Source organism: Aplysia californica, unplaced genomic scaffold (genome assembly GCF_000002075.1).
Source record: "Aplysia californica isolate F4 #8 unplaced genomic scaffold, AplCal3.0 scaffold00045, whole genome shotgun sequence".
Lineage (NCBI taxonomy): Eukaryota > Metazoa > Mollusca > Gastropoda > Aplysiida > Aplysiidae > Aplysia > Aplysia californica.
In genome coordinates this window covers 1658198-1681679 of record NW_004797315.1, presented here as the reverse complement: position 1 = coordinate 1681679, position 23482 = coordinate 1658198, and the positions used below count along the sequence as shown (strand labels likewise).

General features: G+C 37.7%; 1 protein-coding gene across 2 annotated transcripts in view; it reads right to left on the bottom strand.

Moving 5' to 3' along the window:
- The window catches only part of LOC101850781 (cadherin-87A), a 74311-nt gene that overhangs the window by 46246 nt on the left and 4583 nt on the right, over positions 1-23482 (bottom strand). For both annotated transcript variants that reach the window (XM_013079241.2, XM_005092362.2), the window contains exons 4-13: positions 22744-22839; positions 21479-21627; positions 19680-19727; positions 19000-19086; positions 18468-18566; positions 16865-16999; positions 10203-10316; positions 4478-4556; positions 2766-2881; positions 1781-1996 (exon numbers count right to left, since the gene is read on the bottom strand). In XM_013079241.2, coding sequence (XP_012934695.1) covers positions 1781-1996; positions 2766-2881; positions 4478-4556; positions 10203-10316; positions 16865-16999; positions 18468-18566; positions 19000-19086; positions 19680-19727; positions 21479-21627; positions 22744-22839 — 1139 coding nt within the window. The remainder of the gene's footprint in view (positions 1-1780; positions 1997-2765; positions 2882-4477; positions 4557-10202; positions 10317-16864; positions 17000-18467; positions 18567-18999; positions 19087-19679; positions 19728-21478; positions 21628-22743; positions 22840-23482) is intronic.

The window sequence follows — 23482 nt, the reverse complement described above, 5'->3', positions numbered from 1 at the left end:
CACTGAAAAAAAAAAGATAACATCATAAAGGAAAGTCAATGTGAAACCTGAGTTAGACAACACTTTGAAGAGTGCAGGAAATAGCTGCAGGAAATAGCTACAGAAAATAAACAGGAATTCTCCCATTGCTATATTGGACCTCACGCAAAGGTGATCTATATGTATTCTCACATTCTGCCTCCTCCCGTAAAAAGAAAATCTATTGTATTCCAATTTCACATGGTTATCTCTTTGTGGTTGAAATGTCACTCATTGATCAGTGAAAAGTGCACCTTTCAAGAGATATTCAGCTGATAAAGAGATGGGATATCATATCCTCAATTCTGATCTAGAAGAGGACTGTGATGAGACCTGTATGGTTTGTGGCAGCAAAGAAGTGACAGTGAACTGGAAAATGAAAATGCGAGATCAGCACATTCACCGGCGGGGGAAAACGAGGGAGACTGTTACTTTCCATACTGTTCTTAGCGGCATTTGGTGATCTAGTGGTAAGACTTCTGGACTCGTAAAAATGGGGTTGTGAGTTCAGGGGTCCGGGCCTCAGGACCGACATTGTTTTCTTGGGAAAGGCACTTTACCAGAATTTTCCTCACTCCACCCAAGTGGGAATGGGTACCCGGCCATAGACAGCAAAAAATTTTGTTAGTATGTTGGTATTTTAGTGCCTATAAAATGGCAGCTTACACTGTATGCTTCCCAGGAAGTTGAGATTGTTTCAGAATGCTATCAGGTCTGCTGTGGTAAAAATGTAGATTGTAAAGTGCATAGAGCTTGCTGTTGAGCAGGAATTTGTGCAATACAAATGCTATCTTTTTTTTAGCATTCATATCAATCTGGCTAAGAAACAACGAGTTTGAATTTACTTTGTGCGACAATTCATTTAAAAAAAAAGTAAACAAAACTAGCGTAACACTTTTCGTTCTAAAATTATTTTCCTGAGTATACCCAATTACATGTAACCATCACAAAACTTCCCGGAATGTGAGAGAAGGTCACCAGTGAGGAACAGAATTTAAAATGGACTTTGAAATTGAGGCAGGCAAAAAGGACAAAGCAAACAGGTATAGCTTTGTGGTAAAGGAGAAAACAATGTCAAAATCAGCATAGTCATTTAAAGCACTATGACTCTAACAGCTTTTTCCACAAACCGTTAGTGCTTACAGTCAAATCAACATCTGTTCAAGTATAACTCACAGAGGAGAGGACAGTGTTCTATCAGAAAGTTGAAGCAACAAGGTCCAGTACGTTTTCAGTCAGCAAAAATATTGATGATATAATAATGATTATTGATCCGTTTTTTTCCGTCTCATTATCAGCACAATTTAATCTGCTATACCTCAAGGCCTACCCTTTTTTTTTGGTCCCGAGTCCTGATTTTGGTGCCGATATTTGTAGGTTACATAAAAATGTATTGACATGGTGCAAATTGTTATGTTTCAAGAAAAAAAAGAAATAAGAAAAACACAACAAGAAAAAGGGGAATTGTCGAGTCGATGATGATTATGAAGATGATGATGATGGTGATAATGATGATGATGATGATGATGATGATGATGATGATGATTATGATGATGAGATGATGATGATGATGATGTTTTCAAAGCCTACCTTATTACCAAATAAAATAAAGTATTCTGCATTTCTTAAATTTTCATGTAGGCCTAATCAGTTTCATTTCTTGAAAGAAAATATTATCAAATTCAATGTCTTCACATTTCAATCATGACATTTATGATATTATCCATTGTTTTCAGTTTCAGATGATCGCAGTAATACTTACAGTTTGATCAGCATCTGTCACAGTCATCTGCAGACCTGGAATGTTCTGACCTCTTGCAATGTTCTCATTGATCTCAATGTTGTATACATTCTTGTCGAATTTTGGTGCGTTGTCGTTGATGTCCTTCATAGTGATCCTGATTTTTACAGTCGCAGTGGTCAGTGGATCATTGCCAAGTGCTGTTGTGCCATCAGGATTCGTTATCACCTCTCTTGCCTATTAATAATGCAAAAGCGCACCATGAAATCATAGGACACATTTTTTAAGAATATGGAACTACAAACTTTTTGAAGTAATGCTAAATAAGACAAATTAATTAGTTCGAACAGTAAAAATCAATATGACTGAACAAACATTCAATGAGTAAGAAACTTTCAAATAAACATTTTCATAATAACAAAAGTACATTACAGACAGGAATCTTTTGACATACTGTTTATGAGCCACAAAAAGGACAAAGCAAACAGGTATAGCTTTGTGGTAAAGGAGAAAACAATGTCAAAATCAGCTTAGCCATTTAAAGCACTATGACTCTAACAGCTTCTTCCACAAACCGTTAGTGCTTACAGTCAAATCAACATCTGTTCAAGTATAACTCTCTCCTTTTCAAAAATTGTTTATAATCAAGACGGAGACCAACTTTCCGTATTAATCTGCCATATCCTTAAATAGCAAAGGCTTGCAAACAAAATGATCCACTCTGACACAAAAATTGCCATTTCTCATGTTTGAACCAGTCGTTCGTCATGAAATCTCGAGTTGATTCGCGTGTGGTTGGTAGAGGCTCTAGTGTGGTGCTTTTCTTATCAAGCATCTATTATTTTTATCTCCCCTCCTTTTTATGTTAATCTGGGGTAGTAACATCTCTCATCTTCAGCACTTATATGACCTATTTGAGTTGCAAGTGCCGTAAAACTCTTACTATAAAAATAAACTAAAGTTGATTTTACAGAGTCCTGACAGTGATATCAATGTATTCCTTTACCCTGATGGTTACATCCCATGGTCTGTTCTTCCTGCTGCCTTGTGCATCGAAGTCAGGTGCAATAATGTTTGAAATTTCACCACTTGTGGAATTGATCGTGAAAACATCCATATGATCTGAAAATGACAAAAACCCAATCAAATTCAAGATTCATTATTGCAACGGCAAAAACGACCATAAATCAAACACAATAACAGAAATTTAGTGCAAGTAGAAACCAAACAGAGGGAAAGAACAAGTCGCATCCAACAACAACTCGTTCTAAAAATGAACTCATTGTGTTTCATCTTCTCATCAAGCACATTGTTACTCATTGTAAGAAAATCTGAAGCTTCTAAGGGAGTTTCATTTTTTGTGGTGACCATGATATAACATAGTTATCTGAAAGCTTTACAGATTTAAAAAACAATTTGACTAGAACCTGTTTTCACTCCTGTACGACATAAAAGACACATATCTGAAAAAAAGAGATGTGTACAAATTTAAGGAAAAAATTTATCGATTCTTACACATAACAGCTGAGCTGCAAATAGACTAAATAAAAGAACAAAGCATTTTTATCAGCACAAACTGTACATACTGCACTGAAACAAAGAAAGCGGGAGTTACATTACAACAAAGTATGAAAGCTTTCTCATTTTCTTAACACATGAATTTTAATTTTGAATCCTGCAATTTTTTAATGTTAAAAATTTTCTTTGTTGCTAATAGAGCTGGATCCTGCTCGCCAAATCTGAGAGTGGTGATTCGCGATTCAGTCGGCTTCAAAGAATCGCGAGTACGCGAGCGCTCGAGGAACTGCGGCGGAACACTGACTGAAACGGAACAGTGTCACATCAACGCCACTTGGTGAGGGCGATTCCCACTCTTGTTGTCCAGCCATCCCCCCACCCTTTGTTGAGCTGCTCTATCTACTGACCTCAATTAGCGACCCAATAAATTCACCCCCCCACCCCATGATTCGCTAAAACAATGGCTCCATAAAATTCCTTCTGTCCATTGGTTGGAACCCGTTCATTTTGTTTTAATATGGGGGTTGGACTATACCATCTTTTGTAAAATAAGGGGAGCCATACTAAGTGTTCCGTTCCATTCTTGCGCTCGCGACTCGACTCAGCAGTAGGTTACAAAAACATAAATAAGCTGTAAGGCGGTGACAGCGACAGGGGAGTGAATCGGGAATCGGAAGGCGATACTGTTGCGCGTTCCGCTGAAGTGAATTGCGAAACGCGTTCCACGGGCAAGAGTGGCGATTCAGTTCCGTTCTCGCGCCCCAGCTCTAGTTGCTAAGGTATTTACTTTTCCGATCCAGCGGCCATCTGAGTTCTGATCCTTCGGCCTGTGCTAAGATATTTAAGTATTTTTCTCCAGCACTTAAGAAAGCTTATCGTTTAACTTCTGATTAAAAAAAAAACCCCACTAACAGACAACAAACAATTTTTCAGCTTACGGGTGGTGCAAAAAAATAAATATATAAACATAATTACACTGATTCATCAATGAAAAGACATCTTACTTCCTGCCTTTCATCTTGATTCTCTTTCGCTAACTAATTCATCTTCAGCTGCTCCAAATTGCACTAAATCATTTAATAAAGAGTTCATTAAAATGTGTATTTGTCAATGACAAAAATAGATTCCCCCCCCACCCCAATACTATCAAAGCCAACAGTCCAGTAGTCACATGTTGTGCCATGTGAACTCTACACATACCTCCAAAAAGCTCATAGACGATAGGCCGTGGTGCGCCAACATCTGGGTCAGAGGCAGTGACAGTTTGAATGACAGTTCCCTGAGGACCAAATATTTTAATACAATCACACACTAAAATCAACTCAAAACACTAACAAAACATATTTGAAATATTCAGCTATAATAAAGTATTTTCATGAGTAAAGTGTATGGTTTCTTCTCTTTCCTGCTAGATCTTTGGTTCCTCAAAACATATTGCTATTAATTTTCAGTGTACATGGCTTATTTTCCTACTCAACATGGTGTCTGTTTGTCATGTTCTTCAGAGGGTACACTGAGAGTAATTAGAGACTCCGACATTCTTGTCCTGAGCAATGGCAGCATCTGTTCATCACCACTCCACGTACGGGGAACCAATGCTTATATACCATTGCCACTACACAGTGTATGAACAGTGACTCACGCACATCTGGTGAACAATGTCCTCATGCATATGTGGTTGACAGCTGAGAGTGGGAGAAGGGGGCTAAGTTTATAAGACAGGAAGAAAGTACTTATATTCAAATGCAAAATTATGTACAATTAACATTCATTTCATAGAAATGCTGCAATATGATTCATCGTGGTGAAATCAGGTGCTTGTCAATGTAATTGAAATTGAAGAAACTGGCAGTTTTCTGCCAGTTTGGCAATATTCATCAAATTTTTTTATTTTGGCTCAACACTTTTTTGGGCTATTTAAAGACCATATTTCTTTGTGGATTTTACTGAATAAAAAGTTGATTAAAGGCACAAACATGTAAATTTTCAGTTCCCAACGACCTTTGTTGTTGTTGTTGTTATCGATCAAGCAACATCTGGGCTCTTGACCTTCTGTCCAATGCCATGTAGTGATAAGTGCAGGTTTGCTGCAGTTGCTGTAATGTTCCGTAGATTGTGTTGTCGAAGTTAGGTCTCGGAGGGAGAAGGGTAGCTCTGATGTCATTTAGGGCTGTACAGTGGAAAAGGTGATGTTCCACTGTCTCATATGCATAGTCACACGAAGGACACATTGGGGGAAGTTCTGGTTTTATTCTGTTCAAGTGAAAGTTGAGCTGTATATGTTCTGTTCGTAGGCGGAAGATCGTGGTCTGTTTCTTTCTTTGTAGGTGGTTGATATTGTCATTTCGTTTTGTTGTAGTCATATGTTTGAAAACTGTTCTGCCTGTCTTTCCCAAGGCCCATCTGTTCATCCAATCTTGTTTGCTGTTGCTTTTAATGATTTGTTTTGCAGTGTTGTATGAAGTAGGAATGTTGGGTTGTTCCTGTCTAGATCCCCTTTTGGTGAGTGTGTCTGCTCTGTCATTTCCAGGTATGTTTGAGTGTCCGGGAATCCACTGCATTACCAGGTTGATGCCACAGAATGTTATCAGATGATGGGAGCCAAACAGTATATGTGTCAAGTCTTCGTTTAGATGGTGATCATTTTCTATAGCTTGCAAGACTGATAGTGAGTCAGTGAAGATCACTTTACTCTGTGTTTTGTTTGGATGAGTGTCAAAAACTGTGCGGAGATAGTATAGTGCTGTTTCAATTGCTATCATTTCTGCGTCGTAGTTGTTGCATTTCTCTCCACAGGCTGCAGAGATCTCATTGGAACTTCCATCTGGGTATTGTATTAGTATTCCATATCCGGCTTTGGTTGTGCCTTTGAAGGCTGAGCCGTCTGTATAGACGTGTATCCAGTCATCTGAATAGCTGTCGATTGTTTGATGTGATGCAAGCATCAACTTCACTGGGTCTGAAGATTTTGTGCTATTGTCTCTGAGAGAAGTTTTAATGATTGGTTTTTCCATAGAAATGTGGGGAGGGATGTTTTGGTTGACTCTTTTGGTTTCTCTTCTGTTTTGTGGTAGATGGTGGCTCTCCATTAGTTCTGTGATGAGATGCATGACTGATTTTTGTTGAAGTCGTTTCTTTGGTTTCTATGTTTCTACTAATTTCCTGTTTCGGTGGTTGGGGCACATTTTTTTTGTTCTTTCATGAAGCTCCAAAACTGCTTAATCTCTGCGTATTCCCAGGGGTTCAACATTTGATAGAATTTCACATGCGGCAGTAGGTGTAGATCTCATGCCACCATTTATGAAACGAAGGGCATTATTTTGGACCTTGTCAAGGGTGTTACAAGTAGTTGCACTACATATAGTGAGTAGGCTATTGCTGTATTCCAGGGAAGATCGGACATAACTAAGGTATAAAGCTCTCAGAGTTTGTTTGTCTGATCCCCATGAACTGCTTGCGAGTTTCTTTAAAAGTTGGAGTCTTCTTTTCGCCTTGTTCTTTATGCTCTCCACTTGGCTTTTCTTTGTTAGACTTTGGTCAAGTTTGACTCCTAAATACGTTGGGGAGATTTTCATTTCCTATCTTCAGTAGGAGTTTTTCTTTGGCTGTTTTATGGCTCTTTGTAAAGATGGTGTATACTGTTTTCGAGCAGTTTATTTTGAGCTTCCATTTCTGACAGTAATTGTGGAGCCTCTTGAGGTCTTCATTTAATTTTCCTGCTCCTACTACCGTGCTGTGATGTGTCTGCCAGAGAGCAAGATCATCAGCGTAGAGAGTCTTTTCTGATTTCAGCACGTTCGTCACATCATTAAAGAAGATCAGGAACAAAGTGCAACTCAGACAGGAACCTTGGGGTAGGCCCTCCTCGAGTACTTCTCTTGACGAGTGGGCATTGTTCACCTTTGTTTCGATGTTTCGATCCGCTAGAAAAAACTTGATCCATTTATAAAGTTTCCTGTGTATCCCGAGGTCCATCATTTTCATGAGTAGGCCTTTTCTCCACACTCTGTCATACGCCTGTTGGAGATCTACAAAGATGGCAACAGTGTGTTTAGTCTCCTGGAAACCATCCTGGATGTCTTGACTTAGTTTGAAAAGTTGGTCTTCTGTGTTGCTGCCTTTTCTAAAGCCTGCTTGGTGTGGGTTCAAGCTGTTGGAGTTTTCCAGGTACCAGTAAAGGCGGTTGTTCACCATTCTTTCGGCAAGCTTACCGATACATGATGTTAGTGATATAGGTCGGTAGCTCTTCGCTTCTCCAGGTGGTTTCCCCTTCTTTAGGAGCGGTATGATCTGGGCGATCCTCCACGCCTTTGGTATTCCGCTCGTTCTCCACGTGGTATTTACTAAGCGGCATATGACATCTTTTCCTTTATCACCAAGGTTGCACAGCATTTCGTTGTGTATTTTGTCAGGTCCTGGGGCTTTCTTTTGCTTTAATTTTTTGAGGGTCTGTCCAAGTTCCATCATGCTGAAATCCTCCTCAAAAAGGGCGTTGTTCACGGTAGGGGCTTTTTCTTCATGCTTAGCCTTGTTTATGAGGAGTCTATCGGCCTCAGTTAGTCTACTTGCCCTGTTTACAGAGGCGAAATACCGGTTAAAATGTTCAGCTTTCTTCTGGTCTTCTGCGATGGTGTTGCCTGAAAGGAAAATTGGTTTGGGGTTGCTTTTTTGTCTTTCTCCCGAGAGGTTGCTGACAAGGGACCAAGCCTTTGTTCCATTGTGGCGAAGGTCAAGATCTTCCCAAGTCTGGGTCCATTTTTCATTTTTGGCTTTTTTTTCTGTCATTTTCACCTGAGCGCAGGTCTTGCTATAGTGTGTTCTGGCTATTGGTGATGGTGAGTTTTCCAGTAACTGTCTGGCCTTCTCTCTTTCTGCCACGGCAGCCTGGATTTCTTCATTCCAAAAGGGTTTGTAATTTCTTCGGCATCCCCGTGGAATGTGCGGAGATGCAGCTTTAAGAATATTTTTAGTGACTTGTTCATTAAAAAGATCAGCATCATCTGTTTCTACTATGTTAGAGAGCAATTTGTCTGAGGTCTTTTTGTATTCTGCCCAGTTGGCTTTCTTAAAGTTCCGTCGAGTTCTCCGAGGGTGGTTCAAGGCAGGTGGGGAGGTGATCTGTGTAAAGATAGGTCTGTGGTCACTTCCTATGTCATCAATCACTTCGATGCGACAGGCGTTTTTGATGTCAGATGAGCAGATGGTGAGATCAGGCCGGCTGAGAGTCAAGTGGGCTCTGTGAAGTAGGGTAGGAGTGGAGTTAGCATTTTGCAACACAGAGAGGTTGCTGGTTTCACAAAGCTCTTCGATCTTTCGGCCTGTGCTGTTGTAGCTGGTGTAGCCCCATTCAGGGGAGTGGCCATTGAAGTCACCCGCACAAATGGTTTTTCCGTAGTTAGTTGCTTGTAGATCAGACAAATCGCATGTTGTCTGTGGAGGGCTGTAAACATTGTAAATTGTAAACTTCCTACCAATGTGCCATATGGTGGCCTTCTGGGTATCAGTTGGTTGGGCAGACGACAAATGTACGAAATCTCCCTGAATATCGTTCCGCAGGTAAGTGACTACACCGTGGCATCCTGTGCATGTGCAGGCATAACTGGTGTATCCTGTGAGGTTCAGGTCCGTACCCTTGTGTAGGGTTTCTTGAAGGAGGGCAACATGAATCTGCCTGTCCTTCAGTACTTTGAGGAGTTCTGTCTTGTTCCTCAAACCACAGATGTTGAGTTGCAAGAGGTTGAGGGAACTCTTCTTCTGGTTGGGGATGAAATTGGCTCTCTTCTCCCGCCGAGAGCTTTTCCGTGCTGGTTTAGCACTGTTTCTGTGCCCAACGACCTTTAAGCTATGGAATTTACCAACTTTGTTGGCCATTTTCTCACTTATCTTACCTCTGAAACCAGGCAACTCCAACCTCCTTTAACGCAAATAGCTCGGCCTCTATTCAAGTCAGATGGGTATTTTTAAAATCAAAAGCAAGGCAAATGAACAAGCTTGAAGATGATACAAGTAGCTCCACATGCCCAAAAATTGACGAGTGCCTGATTCCACCATGTCATGACACAAATATTGAAACACAAGAACAATTCAAAATCAATACTAAAATAACAAAATCCAAATATTGCACGGATCTATCACTGCGTCTTTAAATAGTATCATGACGTTAAAATAAAATAATTCAGCCATCACACAGATTATAACTCAAACACTAGCTGGAAAGCTGGCAGGGGGTCATTCTTCAAATCATTGCCGACTGTATCTTTCCTAAACTAAACTTCTGTCTCTTCAAACATAAATGACATTCTTATGGCGCTCAACCCTGATTAAAGCACACCGGTTCTGAGCGCTTTACAATATAATACAACAGCTAGTTGCAACACAAAACAAAAGAAAATCTCTCTAAATGTCCTTCTTCTGTAAAGGGGGAAAAAAAGATGTAATACATATTTGTGTCACGACGCCATGGAATCAGGCGCTCGTCAATTTTTGGTCATGTGGAGTCGATAGTATTGCCTTAAAGCTTGTTCATTTGCCTTGCTTTAGATTTTAAAATTATCTGTTTATCTTGAGTACATGTCGAGATATTTGCAATTGAATGAGATGGGGTCGCCTGGTTTCAGAGGTAAAATTAGTGAGAAAATGGCCGCCAAAGTTTGGTTATTTACAAAGCCTCAGAGTCTGTGGAAAGTGACAATTTACATTTTTTATGCCTTTAACCAACGTTTTTCAATATAATTCCCACTGAAATGAGTTCTTAAATAGACATTTTGACGAGCGCCTGATTTCACCATGCTGCCTCACATTTCATCAAACTCCCCCACCCAACCCCATCTATCTCCGAATCCCAAGTATAATGTTCCTGGATGGCTTATGTCCTTTATAAAAGATGGAGAAGTTCATGGCGTGAACGGAATTTCTCAATGCTTACCTTAGAAATCTCTTCATCAATGATCTTTGGGCCTGTTTTCTGCCATTGTGGTGGAGAGTCATTCACATCCTTGACTTCAATGTGGACCTCGTCGGTAACTTCATGTATTCCATCCTGTTCAGGAAAGACAAAGCAAAATCAAAATGAATGATGGAATGTTAAATTTGTCGTAAGAAGAATTAATGTTCAGGTCAACGGGAAGTAATAATAATAATAATAATAATAATGAAGATCATTTCTATAGCGCCCATTCCCGTGTAAACACAGCTCTAGGCACTTTACATAAATGCATGTAAGAACAATATTCCCGCACGTGACACACACACACACACAAATACACACACTCATACACACACAAACACATACACATAATACATACACACACACACAAACACACATATACACACTCACGAACACATAACACGCAACACATGTACGCCAAACACACACACACACACACACACACACACACACACACACACACACACACACACACGCACACACACGCACGCACACACACGCACATCTATTTGCTTATCACACGCACACGCTTACACATCCTCACGAAATGAGCATAAAATAATATACACACTGCAATTCACAAAATACATAAATGGAAACACAGTCATTAAAACATTGTATTGAACATGAATCTAATGACATAAAAAGAATGTCATTAAATGTGTCTTTAAAGATTTTTTAAAGTTAGACTCAGATGTTGTATGTCTCAAGGGTTGGGGAAGAGAGTTCCAAATTGACGGAGCAAGGTGGGTGAACGATCTTTCAGCTAATTTTTTACCCCCTTTTCTAGGAACTCTTAAAATATACTGATCGCCTGATCTTAGTGATCTAGATGGAACATAAATCTGGATGAGATCACTAAGATATGAGGGAGCTTTGTTATTGACACATTTATGACATAATATTGCAATTTTATATGACATTCTAGCTGACACGGGAAGCCAATGCAACGTTCTTAACATGGGAGTAATGTGGTCCCTCTTCTTTTTCTTTAGTACAAGCCTAGCAGCATGATTTTGAAAACGTTGTAACTTGTGAAGAGTGGTATTTGGTAAGTTAGCTAGTAAAGCATTGCAATAATTGATGCGTGAAAACAAGAAAGATGACACGAGCGTTTTCAACGAGTGTTCATTCAAAAACATAGACATAATAATGACCAATTCTACGCAATTCACAAAATAAAATGGTACATAAATAATTGATATGATGTTCCATTGACAATTTTGAATTAAAATACACTCCCAGATTTTTTGCTTTATTAGTAAAATACAGTTTTTCATTTTCAGTACAAATATGATCAATGTCTATGGGGCACGGCGTCCAGAATTCCGTCTCAGCGATCTTTTAGTTAGTCCGGGCCCCCCGCGGTAGGCAATAGATCACCGGCAGGTGACCTGCAATTTCACGCGTCAGGTGGGGGATTGACCGGGGTCAACTCGTGCACAGCGCTGTCCTATCTTGTCCTTATCAGAACGCGTTTCTTCCCCTAATTTCATGAACCGTAAAATGATGCTCACACTACCCCTAGAATCTATTTCTTCACCAATTTCGCTTCGTCTACGTCTTCTTGGTATCTTGTGAAAGTTTCAACAGTTTTCATTTATTCGTTTGGGAATAATAACAGTTTTAAATTGTGAGTGTTAAGTGATCGGAAGTGCCGTTAATAATATGATTTCTTCAAATTTAATTACAAATCATTCCAAAATGAAACCTTGGAGTTTTTTTCTGTTTGCGCGGTGTGGTAGCCATTAAATCATATTTTCTAATGATGTGAATTTTGTTTTTCCAGTACTTTGCAGTGACTGGAAATCAGTTAGCGAATTGTGTTCCTTAGTAAAAATGGTTAAACTGCAATGGGTCGGTCATACATATGAGAGGCATAGAGAGTCTCTGAATGAACTTTGTCGGGTGTGTTGGCGTTTAAATTTAACTGTCAAACAAAACAGTACACAAAACCCCGATTTTGTAAGACAATGTCAGGAGATATTCTCTTGATTTACGGGATTGACGTGAGGGACGAAGATGAACAGTTGTATTCCGCTAACATTTGTGTCAAGTATTTTACCGCGATTTCAAATATCAAAAGGAAATATGGTGTTACGTCACGTCAATTCATGTCGCAAAAAAGCTGTAGACGCTAGTAGGAACATGTGGTGTGCGTTTGACAATAACATAAATGTGAATTCCTGCTCCGTTTGTCGGCATCGCTTTGGGTGGCTGCATACAAAGATCCATTTCAAGCAAACATCGCAACACACCCCAAGCATACCTCCATCCCCATGTATACAAGGAACTAACAAACACAATTTGTACAGAAACTGCAAAAATACTCCCGCGAAACTGCAAAAATTGAGGAAGCAAGTGGACTGGAAGCAATATTCAATCTTCTCAATGAAAGATTTAGCCATGTTCACACTGCAATATCACATCTCAAACCAGTCAAACAATTTTCACTTCCAGAAATCCTCGTAGCAATCGACAATTACATGGCCGCATTCAGACGCTGTTTCCTCGCAAAGTTATCCCAAAGCAACACATATTAAACAAACAATGTATTCCACACATACAACAACACATGTTTGCTCTCGGACTTTTGGGAGAACAGGACACAGAAAGCGATCTCAAAACTGGAAGCCAGAGCACGAAGGATCCCAAGCCAGATAGACATAATGCATTTTATTTTTGTGTCGTATCTCCTGCAAATAGCACCCTCATTGCGTGCTGCTGGATATGTTTAGAAAGAAAAATTGTATTTATACTTTTATTCTGTACATGTTCATTTTGAGAAAAGAAATCGGTGCTGTATATTGAAGATATGTCAGTATATCATTATTTAGGAGGATACACATTCCATTGGATACAAAAAGTCATGAATGCAGGGAAGCGTTTTGGCTATCATGCTAAAGACAAGTTCCATGTTCGTGCTGGAAACAAAATTTTGAGAGAGTCAATTTCTAAACACATTTTCCTGTTATACGTAGCAGTTTTGTAAATATTTAACGTTAGGCTTATAAGTTATTAGCCACTCAATATGTGTTTGTTGTTTTGACTAACTATAAATAGACATACATTTTAAGAGCATCTAACTCCAAAACGTGAGCAGCCATGGTATTGCTATTTCGTACCAATAAAGAAGTTTAGTTGCTTTCTCTAAAGAACAAACTTGTATTCACGTATGATATTTTTTGTTTGTGTTAGACAATAAAACATGTGTTGAAAAATTCATTTCACCGGCTACCGACACAGGTAGCAGGAGGTCGGGTGGGTGACCTCTGGGTGACCGGCCCGCCGTGACCCGGTCACTCCATCGCCAAGCCAACTAAAAGAGCGGTGTTTGTACGCCATGGGGGAAATGGCTTTTCTTTGGGTTACATAAAAGAATTTCAGTTTTATTTTCATTAAGCTGGAGCTTATTATCAACCATCCACTTTTTGATGTCATCAATGCACAGACCCATGCTAGTAAGCAAGGTTTTAACATTTGATGATGGAACAGATTTATATAACTGTGTATCGTCAGCGTACATGTGATAATTCATATTGTGCTTTCTAATCACAGCTCCAAGCGGCTGTGTATAACATATACAAGATTGGACCCAATACTGAACCTTGAGGCACTCCAAAGTCTAGCTTAAAAATTGACGAAAGAGAGTCTGCACAACAACAGATTGTGTACGGCCAATCAGGTAGGACCTGAACCAGTCAAGAACCCTTCCAGACAGGCCAAACGTGTTGAACAATCGTTCAATAAGAATAGTGTGATCTATAGTGTCAAAGGCAGCACTAACATCAAGAAGAGAAAGAATTGATATTTTGTTCTCATCCGTCTCACACAAGAGGTCGTTATATATTTTCAATAGCGCAGTTTCTGTGTTATGAAATCGCCGATAGGCAGATTGATAAAATTTATATAAATTATTTTCTTTTAAATGATTCTTCAATTGAACCAAAACAACTTTCTCCAAGATTTTTGATAAAAAGGGAAGGTTGGAGACAGGTCTGAAATTCTTGAGCTCCTCCGGGGAAAGATTTGATTTTTTGAGAAGGGGAATAACTAAAGCATGCTTAAAGAGTGATGGTACTACTCCAGACTGAAGAGACTCATTAATGATGGAAGTTATAAATTCAATGACACTATCAAGATGTGTTATGAGTAGTGGTGTTGGGATAGGATCAAGACTACGTGATTTATGGGGTGATGACATTATGATTGATCTAACATCTTCTTGTGTTACACGTACAAATTCATTAAAGATTACCCCAGAAAATGTTTCAAAACATGGTAGTTTATGGGTAGTCGTGTCAATTTTTTTCCTAATCGTAGATATTTTGTCTCTAAAGTATTGACCAAAAACATCAGGAAGGTCATTTTTAGGTACATTCGTGGGAGACTTGTTGCTGGCCGGATCTTTCTTACCAGACAACTGATTTATTATACAAAATAAAGCTTTAGAGGTGGTACATTCATTAATTTTTCCGTTATAATACATAAATTGGGCAGATGTTATTAACGATTTCACTATGTTGTTACAGTGTCTATAAATGTCCTCATGAATTTTCAGATTTGTTGATCTCCAGCGTCTTTCAGCTCGTCTACGTTCCATTTTAGATTGTTTAATTTCCAAAGTCATCAACGGGGCAGAAGGTCAATCAGTCACTGCTCTGGATTTGACTGGTGTATGTTTGTTTAGTAGTCCACACATCTTGAAGTTGAAAATGTCTACCTTCTCGGAGGTTGAACCATGTATGAATTTTAGAAGCTGACGAATGTCCGCTCCAAACTTTTCATGATCAATGTCCATTTTCCGGGTTGATATTATGCGGTGTCTCAGTTTGAGCTTCCCTATACGAGTTATTTTACAGGACACCACGTAGTGATCAGAAATGCATTTGTTTTTTACTTGAATTTCACCGATTTTATTGACACTGTCCATAATCACCCAATCTAATGTGTGTTTTTTAATGTGAGTGGGGACATCAATGTGTTGATAGAGACCACGAGTCTCTAGAATAGATTTGATAGATTTAACATTAGTGTCTAAGGTATCTTCAAAATGTAAATTAAAGTCCCCTAAAATTATAGGTTGTGTCTTCTTGGAGGTATGCACGTCTAGTAAATCCTGGAATTCAGTTATGAAATCTTTAATTTTCAGTTTGTTTTTCCTGTTTGGAGGTGGTCGATACACACAGACAAAAATGACGGGACACCCTTTGATATGTAGACTGATCTCACAACATTCGAACGTTTTAAAGGAGGGCATTTTCTGTGGAGTGATGTTTAGAGATTCTTTATAAATTACGCATATCCCTCCCCCTCGACCATTTCTTGGGACGGAGATGGACTTGTATCCCGGTGGAGTTAGGCCCGCTATAATGATTTCATCTCCGACGTTCCGCAACCATGACTCCGTAAAAAATGCAATATCGGAGTTGGACTCAAGTATTAAATCATTGAGTAAGACGGTCTTTTTTTAGGTTGACTGTGTGTTCAGTAGAATAATTTTAAGATTACTTGACAATTCAGTTACAGTGTTTTTGGGTCAACAGCAATTAAGTTCACGGGAGTAATGACGCTTCGAGGTTCATTTAAACTAACACACTTCTTCCCTGTGACAACAATGATTGGTCTTTGTTTTCTTCTACCTCCTCATTTCCCCCTCTTGTATTTCTTAACTTTGCTGGCTGAGTCTTTAGATCTTTCAAGGCCAAGCTGAGACAAGCAAACGGCGGTTTCATATGAAATGTCATGTGTCTTTTTGTTTACAGACAATAACTGGTCTCTAGTGTAGCACACCTTTGTAGATCCCGCACGGGGACTCACAACACACACCGGACTCACAACTTGACAGTGTTCACTTCCATTTTTCAGAAAAATGTTGGCATAGCTATTAACATTATAAACGGGGTGGGGTTGGGTGGTGAACACGGCTTTCCACACAATATTGTAAATGTTGAAAATGGCCAAAGCCAAGGATAGAACTTCCATTATAACGAAATATATTTCTTGCAAATAGTTCGTAATTTGCGATCAAGCACTAATAGAAATAACACAAACAGCACAAATGTTTCTTATCTATCCTGTAAGCCAACTTGAAAAGCCACAATCCATCCACAAGATAGGAAAAAGACACAAACATTACAGAGCAGGAAAAACGCAGCCTGTCAGGCGCGGACCACCTACAAAAGTTCTTTCTTTTTTTTTTCTTGTACTGCATCCTGATCCGGAGCTGGATATTTGTAGGTTAAGTATAAAATATGTGTCAATATGGTAGCAACTGTTGTGTTTCAAGAAAAAACAAAACAGGAAAAAGGCGAATTGTTCGGCATTTAATGATGATGACGACGATGATGATGATGATAAGATAATGACAACGATGGTGAGGATGATAATGATGATGATGGTGACAATGATGATACCGAAATGTTGAGAATGATGTGCAGGTTAATCTAGATGTTAGTTTGTTTCTTCATTTGGTGCTTACACTAGATCCCCTCCACCATGTCTTGAGGTCAACAAGATGCTAATTTGGGAACAATAATAGTGAAGTTGTTTCAAGAAATGCTACAAACTTGGTTTTTATAATACTATTTAAAAACTCCTCTTTGTAAACACAATAAGTATGTAAAAAAAAATCTGCTTACATAAGCTTTCAACTGAATCACATAAGACTTCCTCTTTTCATAATCCAGTTCTTTGACCAGATTAAGTGTTCCATTCCAGTATTTGTTACTTTGCATGACTTGAGTCAAGCTGAAGGTATTACAGGCGTCTCGAAGCTGGGGACAAAAAAAAATGTCAGATAATAAAAAACATAACCTCACATCACATATAACATGTGTCAAGCTACAGTGGAATCAGGCGCTCATCAATTTTTGGGTACATGGAATTATTGATATAATCTAAAAGCCTGTTCATTTTCCTTGTTTTTGATTTTGCAAATACCCATCTATTTTGGATCTATTGATACAATCTTAAAGCCTGTTCATCTTCCTTGTTTTTGATTTTGCAAATGCTCATCTATCTGAAAAGGAAGTTGAGACATTTGTGATTGAAGGAGATGGGGGTCATCTGGTATCAGAAGTTAAAATAATGAGAAAATGGCTGCCAAAGTTCAGTGACTTTCAAAGCTGTGATTACCCTGGAAACTATAAATTTACATTTTTGTGCCTTAAAACCAATGTTCTCCCATAAAATCCACACAAGAATGTGTTTTTGACAGGACATAAAAGGTGCCGAGGTCCCCCCACCGAAAAAAAATAATTGCCTGACGTGTGGAAAAAATGTCAGTTTCTTCGATTACAATATTTTGAGGGGGCCCTGATTTCACAATCATACAAAATATTTTGTAGCAAGAAATATGGGCAAATCCAGCAATGTTTTTTGTTTAAACCTACTTAGTAAAACAGATGGACACAATAAAGGAATCATTTCTCTAAAAGGTTGCTTTTCCTTGTCATGTCTATGCATTTTTAAAAAATCAACTTTCAAATATCACATAAAAAATTTTTCATCACTAGAACAGACACATATGAAAAAGAGGCAAAGCATTGCTGAATATTCAAATTTCCTCAAAAATGACAGTTCGTCATTTAGTTTTGAATGAAACATAAAGTAAAAAAAAAAATGAAACCATGGAAGTCTTTTGAAAAATGGTATGGAATTCACAGTCAGGCAGACGGTTCTGATGTAATTAATTTTGAAGCAAGTAGGAAAATCTGGTTGGGGAATGTTTTGGGATTCTCTGACAAGGTAAGTAGGTCTATAGGCACAGTATGATCTGTTGTAAATGGAAGGCTTCACATATAATATAATATGTTACTCTCTGTCACCATGGTAACACAAGGTGAAATCTATCATTAACAATTTTATCATATACGCAGCCAAAACTAATATTTAAAAAAAACCAAAAAACATTTTAAATACTTTTCAGGAATGCTGCCATTCAAGACCTACGGGTAAAAATAAGAAATAAAAGCATTTTAAGAAAAACATTTTAACACTTCGTAATCACACAGCCAGCAGTACAAAATATCCCATCTGGTCACCCAGCCTGGAGAGTGAATACAACAAACTTCTCAGGCCTGTCGGAGAACTGCGTCAAGTATGACCGGAAGGGATAATTTTCACTGTGGCGTTGTTGTGGCAAGTGACCGCAAAGGATTAAATTCCTGATCATTTAACACAGCAGCCCCGAGACCTGCAAGTTGTCCAAGGCTGTATGCTCAGAATATGGTGAATACTTACGGATGGTGTGTTTCCACTACATGTCACTGTTATCAGGCTGTTACTTGTGTCAAGATCAGTCACAGAGATGTCCGAGACAAAGCTTGGAGGTATTTCACCCTGATTTAAACAGGAAAAAAAAAAAAAAAAACAACCCCCACATATTATTATGCACATTTTATGCACACATCACAAGTGCAGGAAACTCAACCTGTAGGTCAAATGTCATTAGCAAAAGGTAGTGGTATAATTGTTTTCACATGCAGTTTGGTTATACACTCTGATTCTAAAATGAAATTAAGCTATTTCAGTATCTGAATTTAATACAATGAATGATGAGACAACAATGGCCATTCGTTATATAGGAAGAAACAAGCTTGGTTGAGGAACAAGAAGAAACTAGAATGGTAGCCCACAACTTTTATACTTCTAGTTGAAACAAAAATAGAAACATTAAAACATTAACGGCATGAACCAGCCCTACAACACATTGTTACTTGTAAATATTAAAGCACAAGATACAACAACATTTATAATTAATCTTCAATCTTACCTCTGAAATTTCTTTGAATAAGTTTTTGAACCTAAATTCCGGCTTCTCGTCATTCACATCATCAACAAAGATCTTGCCCTCTCTTTCCTTGAAAAACAAATATGAACAAAAAAGTTGCAAAAAAGAACAATATGTGTCATGAGTCAGCCAACAGAACTACTATACAGTTCAATACATAAACAGCTTAAGGGCTGTCATTACAACGGTTTCATTGACATGTTTCCCCGTATATCTAATTGAGAAAGTTTCTATTACTCAATAGATCTTTTTTTCTTTATTATGCATATTTTAAATACATTTAACAAATGAATATATAAAACAGTAGAAACGATAAATACAAATATTCATTGGGATTCTTGATGCATTTCATGTTTTCTAAGTTAAGTAATAATCTGACCCATACGCAACAGCCTAGCTACAAATGGCGTACTTAGTTTAATAGAACAAAGGCTTTGAAAAGTGGCCTCAAGTTTGCAGCTAAAATTTGGATTTTGTAAAAATCAAGTAAGCTCACAATCAAAATCAGAAACATGCAAATAGAAGATAACTAAAGTACCCCTTAAACAAACACGTTCTGTCAGATCATTAAGTTATCATGCACCCATTGCGTTCTCAACTTTCTCTTCAAACAGAAAAGATTGAAGAATTCTGTAACTATTCATAAATGATTAATTACTCACAGAAGATTGTAGATCTCCATCTTCAACCTTTAGAAGCATCTTGATTTCCTGAGGAATAAATATGAAATGCATTGAGCACTATTCCATTTACAGTACTCAAGTCTACAAAGATAAAATCACAGACAAATGTTTCTTTTTTCAGCAATTTATTTTTCATTTCTATTGGCCCATTTTCAAAACTTCCTGTAGAAAAAAGAAGGCTTTTGATCATAACCAGAGGAATTAAAATAAGCTGGCTTTACAAACCTGGTTAAATATATATAATATACATTTGATAAAGTGTGATCCTTCATTCAGCATTAGACTATAATTATGTAACTTCATCTGTTAATACTTTTCACTCTACAGTAGTATCATTAAAAAAAATTAAGATTAAAAATAAATTACAGAATTTTAAAGAATAAATATTTACCCTTTGAGCTTGAGTGCACAAGTTAAGGCACCAACATCTTCAAATGAATGATTTTACTTGCTTTTTCTCTTTTTCTCAAAGTACTCCATTTCAGGATAAAAATGTTCAGTTTTTGGAATCATTATCAATTGCATAATCACAGATACGGCAAATCAGAGCTAAATCAGATTATCTGGAGGACCATTTTCAAAAGCTACAAACTAAAAAAACTACCCATGATATCTTTAAAGATAACTTCATATTTGTAATCATCCCAGAAATGTAAAGAAAATGAAGCAAAGTGTTCTTGAAGTTGTAAATATTAATAGTTTTATTTCTTTTAGAAGACTTTCAAATTAACAAATTACAAAAATAGTTTAAAAAACAACCAAAAAAACCCAAAGTAAAAATATAATTAAAAATTATGTTTTTTCAGTTATAAGAAAAATCTAGCGTATTTGAAATTGCAATTCAAGGTGCATGTATCCTCTGAATTTCATGTAATTATTTTGAATAGACTTTGAAATTTTAGCTTTTAAAGTAATGAAATTAACATTTTGAGTAAGTGAGAAAAAACATCACAAAATTGCTCTTCGGCGTTGCAATGGATCACAATGAAACAAGATTTATGGAGTTATCTCTTTCAAATAGGACTTCGAGAGTAATGTCTTTTCCATTCAATTCAGCACATAATCAAAATCCTAAATACATTGTCTGACCCCAAACTGAACTCCAAAAACCCACGTTTGGCCTTAAAGCACTATCTTTATCTTTCTGCAAGAACGAGCACATACCTCAGCAAGAAGGTATGAGCAGCACAACACCCTTAGGTACAAAGTAAAGTCATGTAAGAGGTGAAAAAAAAAATTAAAAAATTGTATGGGTTTAATGCCTTTTTAAACACTATTAGGCATTTAAAGGGCGGGATCTCCAAGTTTAACATCCATCTCTAAAAGGACAGAGCCAAAAGGGAGTTTAGTGTAAAGTGTCTTTCCCAAGGACTCAACATCAGACTGAGTTGAGGCTCGAACACCTGAACCCGCAACCTCATGATTATGATTCGAGTAGCCTAAACACTGGCTACCACTACATCAGAAGTGGAACCCTTGAATTAAATGCTCATCTACAGTAAGAACAAGATAAGTAGGTGGGAAGCCTTGAAAAAACTGCCAACCAAAGTATGAGAATGGCCTGTTGGGAATTCAAATCATGCCTATCTGCACTGTAGCTTAGCATGATAATAACTTGGCTATCAGTGCTCCAGAGAAGGGGTCAAAATCTAGTTTTCTGTCAGAAGCTCAGATGCAGGGTTCTATAGACTCTCTTGTCAAGAGTAAAATTCATCTTGAAAAACATTGATCATATACAATATTCGTAGTTTGAGACTAAACGATTTGAAATCACTCACGGTTTGCTTCTCAAAATCCAGAAGCTTTTTTAGGGTGACAATGCCCGTTTTCTGATCGATGTTAAAGAACTCTGCTCCATCACCAAACAAGAAATAACTGACTTCTGTTCCATCGGGATCTACTGCAACCACCGTGCCAATCACAGTTCCTGAAAGAAAGGTAATAATTTCCTAAATGAGCAAATTCAAGGAATATTTTCACAATATACGATACAAACCTAGGGTGGGCGCGGGCAGAAAAGGACTTCACATAAGATTAATTACTACGCTTATACATATTAGAAAACTGTGCTACGGGTAAAATGGAAAAAAAGATTCAGTTAATCTATTGAGACAAGGTCTCCCAATCTCTCTTTCTCTCCCACTTACAAAATGACAAACATTAAGAGAAACATTATCATAACTAAAGACATTTTTAGGTGAAATAACAAAAATTATTGGGAAAGAAGCTTCTACTAAAGATCTTATTATAAATATATTGAATTTTGCTGAATAACACAAAACCTACAATTAATCCAATCTTAAAATATTATAAGGTCTTGATCAAAAGCCATGTCCACAAACGAATCACTTTTCATTTGCCTTAAATTTCATCAGAAGATGTCTTTTGCAAGACCTTAATGCATAGGGATTTTGGACAACTAGCTGAGGATTGCATCAGCTTTCTCTTTTTTTAAAGAGATTCTGAATCTCCCTACCATACCATTTTCATAAAACCAGTGTGGGTGATGATGACTGAGAAAGGCAATTATTTCAGATACTATTGTACAAGTAAAAAGAACAGATACTGTGCATTTTGTAATTTTATCTTGTGTTTCCTACAATGTTGCATTTAAGCCTTAACAGATAAATCTTCTTTTTTAAACCCTATCCGTACGTCGTGTTTTACTATTGTATCCATACGACGAGGGGAACTCTGTGCCACCACTTTCCAAAGAGGAAATTTACTCCTCAAGTTGATCTGCACGCTTTGCTTAGCAGTCTGTCAAAATGATTTTTAGAGAAATACTGAAAGTTTCAAAGAGTATTCTAAAATGTGAAGAATATAACCCCTGGGGTACAAAATGACCCCAGGCGTACGGATAGGGTTGTGTTGATTTAACTCTTCCACAGGTTACAATCTTCTATTATCTGTACCCCACCTTAAAATTGACCTCAACTTAGGTCAAACTTCTCTTGCACAATCTGTGTACCTTTGAAGAGGTCAAACTAACCGTTGCATTAAAATATACAATTATAAAACAAAAAAAACCTGAAATGCTCACCAATTGCTGTTGACTCAGGCAGAGAGTTTCCATTTATAACAGAATAGTCTTTGATTTCAGGCACGTTAGTAACCAGCTGGCTTGATACCTTCCCACCTGCAAAAAACACAAAATCAATCAGTGCAGAATATGCTTCACTTTTAAAGGTAATTTTTCAGTATTCTTCTGCTGTCTTTCAATCAACTGCTATCTCTTCAAATTTCTTAACTTTGCAGCCTTATCAAAGTACTTCAACGAGTTAAAAGTAAAGTGGAGAGTACTTGCATGCTTCTGAAATGTTAAGACTGATGCGAGTAGATAATTTAGAGTACGATTAACTAAACTCAATTTAACATATGTATGGCATCGCGATGAAATCAGGTGCTCGTCAAAATAATGAAACCGAAGAATTGACATTTTTCTGGCCATTGGGCAACGTTAATCTCTTTCTTTTTGGTGTTGTGTCCATTTTAGAACACATTTCAGTGTACTGAAAAATGTTGATACTTTTACTTTTTCCTTTTTCATCCGCGTCGAGGGGAGATGCAGACGCTTAGCGGCAACAGAGGATGAAAAAGTAAAAAGTAAAGTAAGAAGTAAAAGTATATTTTTCAGTACACAGAAATGTGTTCTAAAATGGGATCCCCCCCCCCCCAACCAATGTTGATGAGGTATAAAAAAGAAAAAAAAGGGAAATTTTCAGTTTCTAAGGATACTCAAACATTGGAATCACCAAACTATCTCTCTCTTGCCCTTTTTA